Below are 18,306 nucleotides of genomic sequence, written 5' to 3' on the forward strand. Positions count from 1 at the left end.
ATTTTTCCACCCATTGAATATTATTATAAATGAACAATAGCTGAAAAGCAACTTGTCCTAGCTGAACCGTACACAAAATTAGAATGAGACAATGATGATAATGATGGTGATGATGATGACAACTTGTATTTATAGAAAATTTTTCTTTTTTTAAAGTAACTTCATATGTATTATTTGTATACCATACATTTAATTAATATTATTTTAATTAAGTTAATTATTAATAACTTGATTAATTTTATTATTTTGATTTTAATTAATTAGCATTACATATTTAGTATAATATGGAGCTCACAATAGCTCTGTACAAAGAGGCAGGGCAAGTGGTATGAAAGAATCAGTTACCTAAATACCAAGTTTCCCATGTGTGGTCAAAAAGATGCCAAACCTTTCAACTCTGTCCTCATTATAAGTTAGAAAATGAATGAGAAACTAAACAAGAAAAGAAGAAAGTTGCAGCAATATGGCTACTGGGCCTTCCTGGAAGAGGCAAATAAAGGAACTAGTAGAGCTGGGTTTTATTGTTCATCCAAAAGGCAACAAGAATCACCATTTCGTGGGACATTTGTACACCCTGAATTTCAGTGTTCATATCAAGTACTGTTGAGAGGAAGAAGAGACTGAAACTGCACAAAGACCTCAACAATACTCTATATAATTTAATAATATTAATATTATAACCATAATTAATATTATAATAAATAATATAATTATTACAATAAACCTATAATTTAATGCTAAGTGACTAGAAATAGCAAATGACAAATAAATGAAGAAGTGATAGGGCTAATATTCTCACCTGAAATTGACATGCACATTTCAAGCCTTCTCCATCTTCTTTACAGAGTCCTCCATATTTACAAGTCGATTCATCACAAACTCTTACATCAGACTCCCTCACATTTAATTCTGAAATAGAGGGGGGAAAATAACATTTCACATATACTGATAAACTTATTTGATTTTGCCTCTTAGATTTGTGTCTGAATGGACTTTATAAATAAACAAGCCTGAAATGTGTTATGATTTCATTCACGTCTATAAAGTGGGAAAAGACAACATAATAAAAAGTGAGTGTCAAATCAAAGTCTTCCATAGAATTTGCAAGTACTCTCACAAAAGAATATTTCACAATCAAGAAAAAAATGACCAAAAATAGCCTCAATCAGGCCAAAGTTCAAAACCTTATGATTTAATAACTGATATTATAAAAACTTTAAAGTTTAAAAAATTCTTGAAATGCGTTATTTCATTTGAACTTCACAATTCCTTAGGATAAGTTCTACTACTGAGTATTCCCAGTGACTGGCCTACATCACTGTAATGCGAATGTAAATTTTAAAGATCTTCCCTGCCCCTAGGCTAAAGTGCACCAGAAGCCTGGGGAGGGAGGCTTGTTTTTCAGTAGATACTTTTTGATTGGCCAGTGGGTCAATAAGGTTGTTACATTCTCTGAGCCAGGAGAAGGCTATATAAGCCCTGATATGTAGCTTTGTTTTGGGACTCACTTTGAGAAGTGTTCTGTGATTTGATCTGAATTCTGGGAAGCCGTTGTTGAGAGTCCCCCGGCTTTGAAAAACCCAGAATGTGGAAACCCAGATGTTGACTGGGTATGGATGTAATGGTTGGACAGTTTGGAAATCTGTCTACTTGATGTTTCTGTCTTGATAATTATGCCTGTATACTTTGAGGTTCAGGGCGCTGACCTTTTCTCCTGAACAAGGTAAACGATATATGTCTGACTGATTAAAGTAAGCTTGTTAACCCATTTTGAGTTGCTTTCCTTTAACAAAGCAGATCCAAGAACCTGTGTGAGCAGGCACCCTGGGGACACTGGGGTGCTTGCTGCTACAATCACAAAGCTACTGAGTTTCAGAGGTAGGACATGAACCCAGTCTTCTCAACTTCTTGAGTTCCAGCAAGCCACCCCCACTACTATGCTACTTAACACAATTTCATTTCAATTCTAAACCCTGTGATCCAAATTACAAAAATCTCTAGAGCTGCCAACATTTTAGAAGATTTTTTTCTTGCTATTTTTACCCAGTGCTTTAGATTTGATTAGAAAATGAATAATTGATTCCGTCAGCGAGGAAGTTAACTTATTAAATTTCAGAATGAGAAGGGACCTTTGAGATCATAGGATAACAATTCTAGAGCTGGAAAGGAACTCAGAATCCATCTCGTCCAACTCTCTCATTTCACAGATAAGGAAACTTAGGACTGGGGAACTTGAGTGATTCTCCTAAAGATATGCTAGGCATCCTCATGGTAGCTTGTCAAGATGACTACTTATAGAATCAAAGACCTAGAACCTTAGAGAAAGGCTATTTTAATGCTTGTAAATTGTAGATGATGAAACTTGGGCTTCGAAAGATCAAGTTATTTGCCCAGGGTCACACAGCTATTATTAGTAGTAGTAGAACTAATTTAAGTCTCCTGAATATGGACTCAATCTAATTTTTTTTAATTAGGCACCTAGGGGTGGCTAGGTGGCGCAGTGAATAGAGCACTGGCCCTGGAGTCAGGAGGACCTGAGTTCAAATCCGGCCTCAGACACTTAACACAAAAACTAGCTTGTGTGACTTTGGGCAAAGTAACTTAACCCCAACTGCCCTTCCAAAAAAAGAAAAGAAAAAAAATTAATCAGGCACCTACTATGTGAAAAAAACACTGTGCTAGGCACTGGGAAAAATGAAAACACAAAAAAGTCCCTGCCTCAGAGAGATGATATTTTATTGTGGGGATACATGTATAAATAGATATAAGGCAGGGGTAAGAGTCTATACAAAGGTCCATGGATAAGATAAAATATTAAATTTGAGTAACAGCCAGTTTGTCAGGAATGTGTGCAAAGAGGGTTCATATGAAATATGTCTGGTAAGGTAGGCTGGAGCCAGATTACTGAGAGTTTTAAATGCCAAGCTGAGACATTTGTATTTCATTCTAGAGACAACTGGAAACCACTCAAATTTTTTGCGTAGGAGAGTGACATGATCAGATCTGTACCTTAGAAAGATTGTTTTGACATCAACTTGAAGGACAGATGGGAGATGGAAGAGAATGGAATCCAATTAGGAGATTATTGCAATAGTTCAGGGGGTACATGACAAGCTCAGAAATTAAGACTATGTGAAAAATGTTAGAGATAAAATTACTGAGACTTGACAACTAGTTGGATAAAGAGGATGAGAGAAAGGGAAGAATGAAGGACAACTTTTAGGTCATGAACCTAGATGATTTAAAGATAAATTTTTAAGTTGATTCATGTAATTCAAATCTAACAAGGGGGACAAAATCAACCAAAATTCGAGTATCCTATTAGGCAGTCTGTTGATCAGTAGTCCTCTCTTTACACTAAGAGTCTTATTGACAAGACAAGCTAGGTAAAACACTATCAAGAGCATAAACACCATTATGAAGATAACAATAATTGGATTGATTGAGGGTCAGCAAGACTGTCAACTTTATGGGATAAGGTTAAAAGTTCAAAATCTCTTTGACCTTAGATTAAAAATTAAAAGATTAACAATCTCTTTAATCTTATTCACACAGAAAATCTGTAATTGGAAATTTGAAGTAGTGGAATTTCTGCAAAGATCTAAACAACAACAACAAAAAGAATATGTTGTGGACTGTGCTTGTAAAGCACCTCTGCTCTCCAGGCTTTAGTTTCCTCGTCTAGAATATGAAGGTACCCAAAAGTCAGTCAACTTTTTACACAGGAATTCTATATTCAAAAAAGGTCCAAGAGAGGGAAAAAGAATCCATCCACAGAAAAATATTTATAACAGCTCTTTTTGTAATGGCAAAGAACAGGAAAGTAAAAGGGTACCATTAATTGGAGAATTCCGGGACAAATTATGGCATATGAACATAACACAATACTACTGTGCTTTAAAAAATATGATAAAAGGGACAATTTCTGAGAATCCTGCAAAGGCTCGCATGAACTGATGCAGTATAGAGTGAACAGAACCAAAAAGTAAATTTATGTAATAACAGTGACATTCATTGTAAAGTCAAACAACTTTGAAAGACTTCAGAACTCTAATCAATGCAATTACCAAGCATGATTCTAGAAGACAGATGATGGATGATCCACAATATTCCACTTCCTATCAGAGATATGATGGATTCAATGTGCAGAATGATACATACCCTTTCAGACATGGCATACACAGGAATTTGCTTTAATTTAGTATGCATATTTGTTACATGGCAATTGGAAATGGGATGAGATGGGACCTTAAAAGTGTTTGTTAATTGAAAAAAAATTAAGAGTCTCTAAGGTGCTTTCAGTGTCTAAAATTCTATGATTAAACTTTGATAGTTAAAAAAAGAAACAAGGTGCCAATTTCTCCAAAAAGTCCTAGCCCTTCTCATCTGTTTCTTACTCCTGGATTTCACAACATAACTTCAGACCCTGAATCAGTCAGAAAACTGTTCCACCCTGTTCCATCTGTTCTTGATGCATTTTGTTTCCTCCTACACCTCATCTGTTCTCACCATGCTAGGAAGATAATAATAGTAGTAGCTAACATTTCTATAGAGTTTTAAGGGTTGCAAAGCACTTTACATATATTATTCTATTTGATCCTTCTACAAGCCTGTGAAGTAGGTGCTAAAACTCCAGTTTTACAGATGGAAAACTTGAAGCTAAAAGAATTTATGTGACTTGCCCAGGAACATACAATTCTAATAAATGTCTGAGGCAGGATCTGAACTCAGACTCCCTGACTCCAAGCCCCAGGCTCTAACCACTGTGTCACCTCACTGCTCTGAAATATCATAAGGATTCCATCATCTGCATTCACACTCCCAGGAGGAAGCAGACAAGTATTCTACCTGGAGACTTGCCAGGAGTAAATCCAGGGAACTGGTATTTTGAACCTGACCAGTCAGCAAACAACATGGACTCTGTGTGTGTGTGTGTGTGTGTGTGTGTGTGTGTGTACTCCATACTAAACACTGTGGTAAATAAGAATGAGTCTTAGAGGAAGCTGGAGTCACAGTCCCTGTATTCTTTACAATGTGAGAGATTATTGAAGCACAAACAAAAAACCCCCCACAAGTAAATATTATAGAACAAGTGAAAACAAACACAGCATCCTTCCTCTTCTCCTGGTTTAGTACTTCCTCACAATTTAAGTTTTTGCTTCTGTCTTTGACACCATCAATAATCTTCCTTTTTTCCGTGTCCTTGAGATGTAAGGATGTACACTGTTGGTTCTCCTTGGTCTCCACAAACTATTCTTTCTTTGCTGACTTTTGTTTTAGTTGTTTTTCACTCGTGTTTGACTCTCCATGACCATATTATAAGTTTCCCTGGCAAAGATACTGCAGTGGTTTGTCATTACCTTCTCTAGCTCATTTTACAAGTCAGGAAACTGAGGCAAACAAGATTAAGTGACTTGTCCAAGATCACTCAGGTAGGAAGTGTCTGAGACCAGATTTGAACTCCTGAAGATGAGTCTTCCTTACTTCAGGCCCAGTGTTCCATCCACTGCGCCACTTAGCTGCCAACTTATCTTCTCATCTATTCTCTGTAGTCCTGCCTATACTCAGTCCTGAGTCCACTCCTTTTCCCTGTCTGCATATACAGTTGTCCCTTCCACATTGCTATCTTCCCCAATGCCATTTTCACATAGCACAGGTTGGCATGAGAAATTTTTTTTCCAAATGGTTTATTAACTTCTGATTTACATCATTCATTTCCGCCAGATTTTGAGTTACAAATTTTCTCCCCATTTTTCCCCTACCCACCGCCCCAAAATAGCAGTTCCACAGGCTATCCCCTCCTCCAATCTGCTCTCTCACATATTTTCTCCCATACCCTTTCAACTTTTCCAGTGGCTCTCTATGCCCCAGTGCCTGTATATCTTATTTCCCAATTACATGTAAAATAGTATTAATATATATGTATATATACACACATATCTATATATACATATATATTTGAATATTTTATTTTAAAACTTTGAATTCCAGATTCATTCCCTTCCTTCCTTGTCACCCACCCTTACTGGGAAGATAAGCAGTTCAGTATAGGTTGTACATGTGTGGCTAATGCAAAACAATAATATAGTAGATATATTGTAAAAGGCTGACTCTATTTCCCTCCCTCCTATCCCACCTCCCACTTGTTCTATTCTCTACTTTGATCCTGTCCCTTTTCAAAAGTGGGTGCTTCCAACTTCGCTTGCCCTCCCTTCCACCATCCCCCCTCTCATCCCCTTCTCCCGCTACTCTCCTGGAGGGTGACATACCCTATTTAGTGTGTATTTATTCCCTCAAGCCAAATTAAATGGGCATAAGGTTGACCCATTACCTTTTGCCTTCCTATTCTTCCCCTCCATTGTAACCACTTTCCCTTGCCTCTTCTTTATGAGATAGTTTACCCCAATCTGTCTCTCCCCATCTCCTCTTATTATATTCCTCTCTCATCTCTGAATTTCACCTTTTAAGTATCATCCCTTCCTGTTAAATTGGTCCTGTGCCCTCTATCTATGTATACCTGTAAACATATATACACACATTCACATATGTATTCATATGCCCATATACCCTCATATATAGACAAATATATATATATATATATATATATATACAGACATATATATTTCTGTTCCCTTCAACTACTGAGAAAAGTTTCATAAGTTACAATTATTGTTTTTTCATATAGAAATGTTAATAGTTCAACTTTGATAACTTCCTTATGACTTCTTTTCCCTGTTTACCTTCTCATGCTTCTCTTGCTTCTTGTATCTGGATGTCAAATTTTCTGTTCAATTTTGGTTTTTTCAGCAAGAATGCTTGAAAGTCCTCTATTCCACTGAATTACCACATTTTCCCCTGAAACATGCTACTCAGTTTTGCTGGGTAGGTGACTCTTGGTTTTAATCCTAGCTCCTTTGACCTCCAGAATATCATATTCCAAGCCCTTTGATCCCTCAGTGTAGAAGTTGCCAGATCCTGGGTTATCCTGATTGTGTTTCTGCAATATTCAAATTGTTTCTTCCTGGCTGCTTGTAAAAGTCTCTCCTTAATCTGGGAATTCCAGAACCTGGCTATAATATTCCTAGGAGTTTCCTTTTTGGGATCTTTTTCAGGAGGTGATCGGTGGATTCTTTGAACTTCTATTTTGCCCTCTGGTTCTAAAACATCTGGGCAGTTTTCTGTAAGAATTTCTTGGAGGATGATTTCTAGGTTCTTACTTTGATCATGGCTTTCAGGTAGTCCAATAATTTTTAAATTATCTCTCCTGGATCTATTTTCCAGGTCAGTGGAAAAAGTGACCCTTCCCATGAGATATTTCACATTGCCTTCTGTTCTTTCATTTTTTGGGATCTGTTTAACAGCATCTTGATTTCTCATAAAGTCATTAGCTTCCATTTGCTCCAGTCTAATTCTGAAGCAATGATTCTCCTCATTGAGCTTTTGAGATTCTTTTTCTATCTGGCAAATTCGACTTTTTAAGGCACTCTTCTCCTCATTGCCTTTTTGAGCCTCTTTTTCCATTTGAGTCAGTCTGTTTTTTAAAGTGCTTTTTTCCTCAGTCAGGCTGTTGACTCTCTTTTCATAATTTTCTTGCATTGCTCTCATTTCTCTTCCCAATTTTCCCTCCACTTCTCTTATCTGCTTCTTAAGGTCCTCTATGGACTGTAACCAGCTCATATTTTCCTTTGAAGCTTTTGATGCAGGAGTTCTGACTTCACTGTCTTCCTCCTGTTCCATGCTTTACTCCTTTTTGTCCCCAAAATAGGAGTCTAATGTTGGAATCTTCTGTCTGCTTTGTTTCCTTTGCCTGGTCATGTCGCACCTCAGTCACTTGATCCCTGGGCTTTTTGCCACAGTAGGACTCAGCCACTAGACAGGGGAGCTTTCATCCCAAATGCTGGAGTTTTCTCAGTTGCCAGAGGTATTAGATGGGTGCCCTCTCTGAAGCTTCCACATGCTCTGGGAAGCTGGACACACACCCCAGTACCTCCACCCCAGACTGCAATACAGATCCAAGCAGGTCAAAGCAAGAGCGATTATCTCTCAGACTGGTGCTTGGTCCCCCTACACTCTGCAGGCAGGAACTGAAGCTGCCACGTGGCACTGGCTGACTGTGCCTGCATCTCAGCGGCTTCTCACTCTGGGGGAAAAAGCCACTCACTCCTACTTACTAGGTCCCAAAGTCCAGACTGCACTGACCTCTCACTTTGTCCTTCACATCTATGTGTTGACAAATCTGAAAATGGCCACAGCTGCTGCTGATCTGGAGTCCCTCTGGCCAGTGACTGGTCAGACCCACCCTGGGACTAAAGCCTCGGTGTGGGGCTGGGCTTGACTGCCAGAGCGCTGTGCTGGCCGATTCCTGCTAGCCTGCCGGGCTGTCCTCAGAGGGAGGTTAGCTTCTCTGTGTCATTTTGTGGGTTCTGCAGCTCCAAAGTTTGTTTAGAGTCCCCTTTTTACATGGGTTGGGGAAGGTGGAAGTCGGAGCAACAGGGAGGTCCTGCTTCTACTCCGCCATCTTGGCTCCACCCCTGGCATAAGAAATTAAATGGGAATTTGGGGGGAGTTTTGCAGAAGCTGCAGATGAAGGCCACGTGAAGGCCAGCAGATGAAAGAGAAAAAGTTTAGAAACTCAAAAATGAGTAATATATATAGACATAGTTTTATATAATATCAGTATATTTTATCTTTTAAATACCATAATAATTGAGACTTCTTTTCTAGTACAAAAGGAAGGTCAAAAAATTTCACCTGGATTTTACAGACTGTGGTGGTGCTGTGCCCCTAATGCCCATGATGTAGAAGGGATAACTATACTCCTATTAATTGGAACATACACTGAATGGTTGCCAGATACTTTCAAAGTTACACATTTAGCTTCTGGGGAAAAATAAGCATTTCTGACCAACCTATTCCAGGTAGAGGGAGCTAGAAAGAAGCTGAAAATCAGACATAAGCTCATCATTAGCCAAGTTAATGCACCATGAAAATGATAGCTTAACTTGAGGAACAAAATTTACAGCATTTCCATTATTTTCTTCATCAGTCGTCTGCCTTAAAGGTTTATGTGACATTCTAGCACTCCTACTATCTGGGAAAAAATAAACGAAGATGTCTGTAATTGTCAGGGAGGTGTGATGTAGGTGGGGTAGATTACCTTGACTTTTGAAATTCCTTCAACGCTGTGACAAATTTTATTTGTTATTAGAGGCTATTGGATAAGGCCTATCTTGATGATAAATATCTTTTATATGTATAGGTACCATTGCGAACAAATGAGCATTTACTGATGACCATGTGTTAAAGATGTAGGGCATACAGAAAAAGACACAGCCCCTCCCTTCAAGCTGCTTATAGTTGGCAGGACAAGAATGAAACTATTAACAAACAATGCATAACATATGATTGACAGTTAAACCGGGTGAAATGGTCATAGGTGCTGTTGGAATATCAACAACTGTGAATGACTAAGTTATTTTGAGTATTATAAATACTCAAATCAACTACAAACGACATATAAAGGAAGATGCTATCCACCTCCAGAGAATGAACTGACAAATATAAGTATACATAGTATGATTTTGCTCTGTGTATGTGTGTGTGTGATTGTGTGTCTGTAAAATGGTGGCCTTCTCTGATACAGGGTGGGTTGGGAGGGAGACAGTTCAAAATTTAAAATGTAACAAAAAAAATTTTAATTTAACAACTACAAAAAAAGGAATTGTGGAAATGTCCCCTGGTGATTAAGGGTAATCAGCAGAGCCCCAGGTCTTGGGAGAAATGGCATAGTACAAGTAACTAGGATAGAGTAAACCAGAAGTTTGCAAAATAATAATAACTATTATTATTATTAAAATAATAATAGCATTTACATAGAACTTTAAGATTTTCAAAGTGCTTTACATATGTTCAGGGGTGAGAAACCTGCAGCCTGGAGGCCACATGTGGCCTCTAGGTCCTCAGGTGTGGCCCTTTGCCTGAATCCAAACTTCACAGAACAAATCCTCTTAATTAAAAAGATTTGTTCTGTAAAACTTGGACTCAATCAAAAGGTCTCACCCAAGGATCTATAAAGTCACATGTGGCCTTGAAGCCTCAGGTTCCCCACCCCTGTGTTAGCTCATTTGATCCTCATTTGATACTATTAAATAGTTGCTACTATTATGTCAATTTTACAGATGAAGAAACTGAGTTTGAGAGAGAGATGAAGAGGCTTCCCCAAGGTCACACAGTGTACAAGTGCCTGAGGTAGATATCTAAGTAGGATTTACCTAATTCCAAGTCCACCACTCCATCCCCCACACCACCTGGCCACCTGTCAAATCTTCTCCCCACAACCCACTCCCATTTCTATAAAATTACTTTTCTTCCAGTACTCTAGATTCATAACTTTAGTGTTACTCCAGATTCTTCACCACCCCTCTCCCCATATATGCAATTAGTTGCCAAATCCTATTCTACTGTCATACTGTCTATGTCTACATCTCTCACTTCTGGCCTCTTCCTTTTACTCATTTAAACACCACTAATTAACTCAGGTCCTCATGACTTCTTTCCCAAACTACTATAATGGTCTTCTACTTGTTTTCCTCACCTCAAACTTCTCTTCACTCTAATCCAATTTCATCATGGCTGCCAAAGGGATTTTCCTTAAAAGTAAATCTAACTATGTCACTCCCCTAGCTGGTAAACGCCAATGGTTCTCTGTTACCTCTAGGATAAATGGAAACTCCACTGTTTGGCTTTTAAAAACTCTTCACAGTCTGACCCCAACCCATCTTTCTGGTCTCACTCTACATTGATTCCCTTCCCATACTTTGTACACGTGGCACCACATCCTCTATATCAATGTCTTTGCCCTGATCAGTTAGTTGCCAGGTCTGGGGTGCCTCCTTCCTCATGTCAGCCTCAGAGAATTTCAAACTTCTTTCAAAACGCAGTTCAAATACTACCTTCCAAATGATGCCTTTCTTGATCTGACCTCACTTTGTATTTACTTTATGTTTATCTTGTATTTGGTCTGCATATATGTACCTGTATGAATATATTCATACACATAGGTATATTTGTGTGTATGTATATATACATTTATATGCCATCCCCTTGAGAGCAAGAACTATTTAATCTTTTGTCTTTCTATTCCCAGTACCTAACATACTATCTGGAATACAGTAGGCATTTAATAAATGCTTATTGATTGATTATAGTGTTTGCTTCCCAACAACACCAGGAAAAATGCCAGGAGCAGAACAGAGGTCTATACACAACATTTGTAGATCTGACCAAGGCCTTTGATACTGTTAGTCATGAGGTCTTATAAAAATTATGTAAAAATTATGTAAAAATTTGGTTTTGGGGGGGAAGGGAATGAATCTGGAATTCAAAGTTTTAAAATCAAATATTCAAATATATATATATGTGTGTGTGTGTGTATGTATATATATATATATATACTATTATTTATACCATCTTACATGTAATTAAAAAATAAGATATACAGGCACTGAGGCATAGAGATCCACTGGAAAAATTGAAATGGGTATGGGAGAAAATATGGGAGAGAGCAGATTGGAGGTGGGGATATACTGTGGGACTGCTGTTTTGGGGGGATGGGTGGGGGAAAAACGGGGAGAAAATTTGTAACTCAAAATCTGGCGGAAACGAATGATGTAAATCAAAAGTTAAGAAAGCATTAAAAAAAAAGAATTTCAGTTCTAGGAATCTGGTTAAGAAAGGGAGGGGAAATTGAGAATGATAACTAGACAGGATACTCTGACTTCAAGAGTGAGGTTGATGACTTTGTGCAATTCTGTCTAATTTCAATTCAATTCACATGCAAGTCAAGACATCACCCTAGAGAGGCTATTTGTCCTCTTCAAGAATGAAGGACAAACAACAACAACTCTGACTGCAAGCCAGCAGAATTGGTACAGACCCAAATGACCTTCCATATTTTAATACATAGCTATATGCATTCTGATAAAACACTTAAAATATCACAATTTGTATAAATAACAGTTGTGGAAGATGGCACATTTTACTGCTACAAGCAAGAAGAAAGGAGTCAAGAGCAGTATGACTGGCTTCTCTTCTACCTAGTTCTCCATGAGGGAGTAACCAGTAGGTGAGAAGGTCTTTGCCCCTAGGAAAGCACAGAGGGAAGGTCATTACAAGATAGTCTTATTGCAAGCCGACACTTAAGTAAGCAGAGCATTGTATATGATACCAGAAAGATACAAAATCTAGGTAAGAGGAAGTTCCTGCTTTTGTGGAACTTAGAGATGGAAGGAGGAAATGACACTAACAGTTATGATAGGTTGACTGAAGACGGGCTATAATGTTCCTTCTAAGTCTTCTCTTCTGAAGGTTAAACATATCTACTTACTTCAATAGCTCCCCACAGGGCACGGTCTTGAGGCCCACAATGATCCTGGTGACCCTCTTTTGTTCACTCTCCAGTTAAATATGGTGATGAACAACATGGTGCCCTAAACAAATAAATGTGCTACTCCAGATATGGTGAGATCAAGTAAGCCTACAATGGGGATGATGCCTACCTCATTATGGACACCATTTTTCTCAATGCAGTCTAAAATCAGATTATCTGAGCCAAAGGTGACAGCCACATCACACTAAAATTGAGCTTGTACTAAACTAAAACGATCCAAGCCTTTTTCAAACAAAATGGTTCTCCATTGCTCCTTCAACTTGTGAAGCAGATTGTTTTTACCTCAAATGTAGGACTTTACTTTTATCTCTAGAAAATTTCACCTCTTTAGAGACAACCCATCTTTCTGGATCCTGATTCTGTCATCCAACGTGCCAACTTTGCCATCTAGAAATTTACTAAACATGCCATCAAGACTTCTGAATTTAGAATTTTGAAGAGCATGGAGCCATGCTGCTTTTGTGTCCCTCCTTGTTTCTAGCAGTACCAAGTATATAGTATGCATTCATATTTGTGGTTGTCACTTGTACTTGAGGGGGAAAAATTAACAATATGTTGAGGTCAAGGTACAGTGTGGCTGTGGCTGATCAGACCAATACAAGCTCAGAAGACAACCACAGGTCTGGTAAAAATAGTCCATATGAATGCACACATATATACTGGAATTGAACTTATAGCCATATAGGACTAGAACTTCCAAAGCTTCGAGGAATAGTAAAAATGTATTTGTAATTACATGGCTCATTTTACTTCTAAGTGACTCATCTTCCTGAGTCCAAATCCGGTCACAAATACTAGCTATGTGACCCTGGGCAAGTCTCTTCACCTTATTTACCTCCTTATCTGTAAAATGAGCTGGAGAAGGAGATGGCATACCACTCCAGTATCTTTGCTCAGAAAATTCCAAATGGGGTCTTGAAGAGTAGCACTCAACTGAAAAACACATGCGTTTATCCATATACTCCAAATTCTGCTTTTTGCCCTTTTTAACATTATCTCACACATACAAAAAAGATAACTTTTGATAGTTTAAGTTTTCAAAAAAAAACGAACAGGCAAAAGAGTAAATATGGCTTACTAGAGACAGAATGCTAGATTGGTTGAGAAAATTGGGTTTAAATATTGGCACCACCATTCATTTACTCTGAAAACTTGGCCCAATTATTTAATTCCTGTGTCTCCATCTATAAAACTGGCATATATCATAAAAGACACTTTTCCTTTTGTACCTAATAGGCATACTGCAAGAATAAGTAAGGTAATAGAATCTAAGATTACAAACTTAAAACCCTGACAATTCAGAGAAGTAAGCTCATATTACCTATAAGTAATTTGCAAACATCATATAAAGTAAGATTTAATTAATTGAAATTTTTAAATAAATCTCTTGCTAAGAAAAAATAAATCTCATGATGCAGTATTATAGGACTGGAATCAATAGAAAATAAAATGAAAACCTAGACAGATTTCTTCTTTTACTGCATATGATCATACAAAATTCTTTTATTTTTGTTCACAGCTAAAGTATTTGTCTATATATGAGGGTATATGGGCATATGAATACATTTGTGAATGTGTGTATATATGTTTACAGGTATACAAAAATAGAGGGCACAGGACTAATTTAACAGGAAGGAATGATACTTAAAAGGTGAAATTAAGAGGTGAGAGGAATATAATGAGAGGAGATGGGGAGATATTGGGGTAAACTATCTCATACATAAAAGGCAAGGGAAAATGGTTACAATGGAGGGGAAGAATAGGAAGGCAAAAGGGAATGGGTCAACCTTATTCCCATTGAATTTGGCTGGAGGAGGGAGTGAAATACACACTAAATAGGGTATCTCACCCTCCAGGGGAATAGGGGGGGGAAGGCTATGAAAGGGGGGATGATAGAAGGGAAGGTAGGCTGGGGGGAGGGAAGTTGGAAGCACTCACTTTTGAAAATAGACAGGATCAAAGTAGAGAATAGAGCAAGTGGGAGGTGGGATAGGAGGGAGGGAAATATAGTCAGTCTTTTACAATATATCTACTATGTTATTGTTTTGCATTAGCCGCACATGTACAACCTATACTGAATATAAGAACTGAACGTATCTTCCCAGTAAGGGTGGGTGACAAGGAAGGAAGGGAATGAATCTGGAATTGAAAGTTTTAAAATCAAATATTCAATTATATATATATATATATGTGTATATATATATATGTATATGTGTGTGTATATATACTGTTATTAATACCATCTTACATGTAATTGGAAAATAAGATATATAGGCACTGAGGCATAGAGATCAACTGAAAAAGTAGAAAAGGGTATGGGAGAAAATATGGGAGAGAGCAGATTGGAGGATGGGATATCCTGTGGGACTGCTATTTTGGGGCAATGGGTAGGGGAAAAACGGGGAGAAAATTTGTAACTCGAAATCTGGCAGAAACGAATGATGTAAATCAGAAGTTAATAAAGCATTAAAAAAAGAATTTTGGGGACCCCAAATTTCCCTAGAAACTTTCACTGACTAAGGGGCTGAGGGCTACAAAATAAATACAAGGTAATTTAGGGGAGAATGGAAAAAGCACCATGAAATCCTGCCTAAGTTGACATCAAGCAAGGAAGACCTAGGTCCCAATTTCCAAACTGATCAACACTGGTTGAGTGACCTGGTGCCAGTCCTTTAAGCTCTTACTGCCTCCTAAAAGGCTAAGTTGAAGTGGGGGTGCTGATCTGCCTCAGTAAAAGAACTTCCCTCACCAGAAGCTCCCTTGATTCTGAAATCACAGTCCTACTCAAAATCACTTTGGGGGTGGGATGGAGCAGGCACTAGCAGCCTGGAGGTTCAGGAAAGTACTCAGGTAGGAAGTGGTGCTTCAGCTGAATTTTGATGGAAACTAGAGATTCTCAGAGGAAGAGGTGAGGGATGAGTGTATTCCTGGCATTAAGGACAACCTATGCAACAATGCAGAGATGAGCAAAGGAGTGTCACGTGTGAGAAACAGAAAAAGGACAGTCTGGCTGGATCAATGAGTGTGTGAAATGAAGGAAGGAATGGATAATAATACTATAAGGGTAGATTGAATCCAGGTTGTAAAGACCTTTAAATGCCAAACAGATGAGCTGGTATTTGACTGTAGCAGTACTAAGGAGTGACTGGAGTTGAATTCCAGAGTGACATGGTCAGACCAGTACTTTAGGAAAATCACTTTGGCAGCTATGGGAAGGAAGGGTCACTAGATAGACAAGTCTAACAAATAATCATTTTCTTTTTTTTCCTGTAAGAATGTACTCTGGTATCATGTTAGTAGGTTATAGACAATAACCTTATATATCACTCTTGGATATATCACTAGGGCAGCTAGGTGACACAGTGGAGGGTGTGTCAGGTCTAGAGTCAGGAAAACTAATCTTCCTGAGTTTAAATCTGACCTCAGACACTTACTAGCTATGTGACCCTGGGCAAGTCACTTAACACTTTTGCCTCAGTTTCCTCATCTGTAAAATGAGTTGGAGAAGGAAATGGCAAACCACTGCAGTATCTTTGCCAAGAAAACCCCAAATGGGGTCACAAAGAGCTGGATGTAACTGAAAAACAACTGAACTGAAATCATTCATTAATATGTAATAGCAATATAGATATATAATATAGCAGAAACTAGTCTTTTACACTTTCTTTTAGGAAGAAAAGTGAATCAATGATTGAGGAAAGACAGAATCCTATGGACCTTCACAGAGAACATGGAACCATAGAGTGAGAGAGACAAGTAACCCAAAAAAGAAGAAACTGGAAATTAACCTAGATTTTTAAAAATTAGAGCTCTTGACAGAGAATTTTAAAACACAATTAGAATAGAAAAAAAGTGAATCCATGATGGATAACTTTCTAAAGAAGTGGGAGCTTAACAAATTTGGAATGCTAAAGATATTGAAGGGAAAGAAAAGTGGCCAAAAAAAAAAGAAGCAGAAGACAATAACATTAAAAGAATGCATAATAAATCCTATATAAACCAAAGTGGTTGACCTTGAAGACATGATGTACAGATATGCCTTAAGGCACTCAGGACTCCCAGAAGAAAAAGAAAAGCAAGGCAAAAACAAAACCTAAAAGTTATAAAGCAGAAAATAACATAAGAAGAGAATCCAGAACTTCCTGAATACAGATAATAAAGCATAGCTTAAAAGTATCCACAGATTATTACTAGGAAAAAATTTTCAAATTCTGAACGTAGAATGATTAAATTTAACAATATCAATGAAAATAAATTTTGCAAATGACCAGGAAGAAAATTTTCAAATATGAAAGATGGGAAATATGAGCAGCACAAGAAATTTTAAAAAAGAAACAGTATATTCTGAAAAGCACAGAACATTGAGATACAAACTGAAATGATATATCCTGAAAATCTGAACCTAATCATCAGTGAGAAAAAATAGGCATTCAACAAAACAGAGGCATTTGAAGGCATTTCTGCAGAAAAGAAAAAGATATAAATAGAATATTCAATTTGCAAAGGTAAATAAGTAAAACTACTAGAGAAAAAGATTAAGACATCAAGGATAAAGTGTTTAGAGATTGCTTTAAAAAACCTGAAAGATTAACTTGTAGAGGTTAAAAAAAAAAGAACAAATACTGATTATCAACTATACAAAGAGATAAAGATTTAAGCAAAACTTAAAGAATTAGGAAAATCAAAGGTGGAATTGCTGACCCCAAGGATCATAGATTAAAACATCTGACTTCTCTACAGGTGAATTAATGTATCTTTGAGGGTGGAGTTACTGGATGGAATTTTGCATAAATTAAGGAAGGAGAGGTAGGGGAAAAAAGAGGAACAGATAATGTATTCCAACCAGGTCCACCAGTGAACAATGAAGAAATGGTGATACCAGCTGCAAGGGAGGGAGGAGAAGAGATGGGGTTGTCTGGGGAATACAACCTAAACAAGAGGAGGATATTCTACTAAAAGCACTCCCATGGGAGTGCAGGTATGTGCCTATGATGTAAGACAGAAATTTCATGATAGATTGAGTCTTGGGGAAGTTTGTACATTGGCAGACCACCTTCTCTGAGAGACTGTTATGCCTCTAAAGTAATACAGGGGACATAATGCCAAAGACAACTTGGCAAAGAGTGAGGGAATTTTTAAAAATTTAATAAAATTAATTTTTATTTAATAATAATAAAATAATTATTTAAATTTTTTAATTTAATTTAATAAAAAACAAGCCTCACAATCATAACTTTAAATGTGAATGAAGTAAATTATTCCCCCCTCAAAAAAAGAAAAGACAGTGAGAGGATGGATAAGAAAATAAAGCATAACAATCCGTACTTTACATGAAATACATTTAAAGAAACAATTCTCCTCAAGTTGTCAGTGCGTGGGTGAATGGGAGTAGAACAGTCCAGTTCTCTCACAACTACTCTAGCAAGGATTTTTTTTAAAGTACCAGACAAATGATTTTTTTTTTAATCCAAGGAAAAACTAATGAAAAAAATGAACATTTAAGTTCATTTTATCAACCTAGGTCTACAAGTTCAGCTTCACAGGGCTCTATAAGCAAGCACTAGATGTGATCTTTGATTTGGAATCTGAGAACAGTTGGAGGACATTCCAACCAGTGACCTGATTGATCAGGCAGCCAAGATATTATATTAACTGATTCATGTCCATTATATCTTCAGGAACCACAGAACTGGCCAGAAGTTGGAAAAATACCAGCTGGGAGACTTTGACTATTGTCCCTGTGCATATTGTGAAAACAGCCTATGCTGTCCAGTGGACTGTGAGACATACCAACTCTAGCCATAATGAAGCTGTTCTACCCTGAGTGTGGATTTTTACACATGTGAGTCATCTAGGCA

General features: G+C 37.5%; 1 protein-coding gene across 2 annotated transcripts in view; it reads right to left on the reverse strand.

Moving 5' to 3' along the window:
- Positions 1 to 18,306, reverse strand: part of TMEFF1 (transmembrane protein with EGF like and two follistatin like domains 1) — a 150,389-nt gene that overhangs the window by 104,207 nt on the left and 27,876 nt on the right. For both annotated transcript variants that reach the window (XM_069088064.1, XM_069088065.1), the window contains exon 2: positions 800 to 909. In XM_069088064.1, coding sequence (XP_068944165.1) covers positions 800 to 909 — 110 coding nt within the window. The remainder of the gene's footprint in view (positions 1 to 799; positions 910 to 18,306) is intronic.

Source organism: Petaurus breviceps, unplaced genomic scaffold (genome assembly GCF_028583685.1).
Source record: "Petaurus breviceps papuanus isolate PSGF00001 unplaced genomic scaffold, PetGlider_PUasm1.0 184, whole genome shotgun sequence".
NCBI lineage: Eukaryota > Metazoa > Chordata > Mammalia > Diprotodontia > Petauridae > Petaurus > Petaurus breviceps.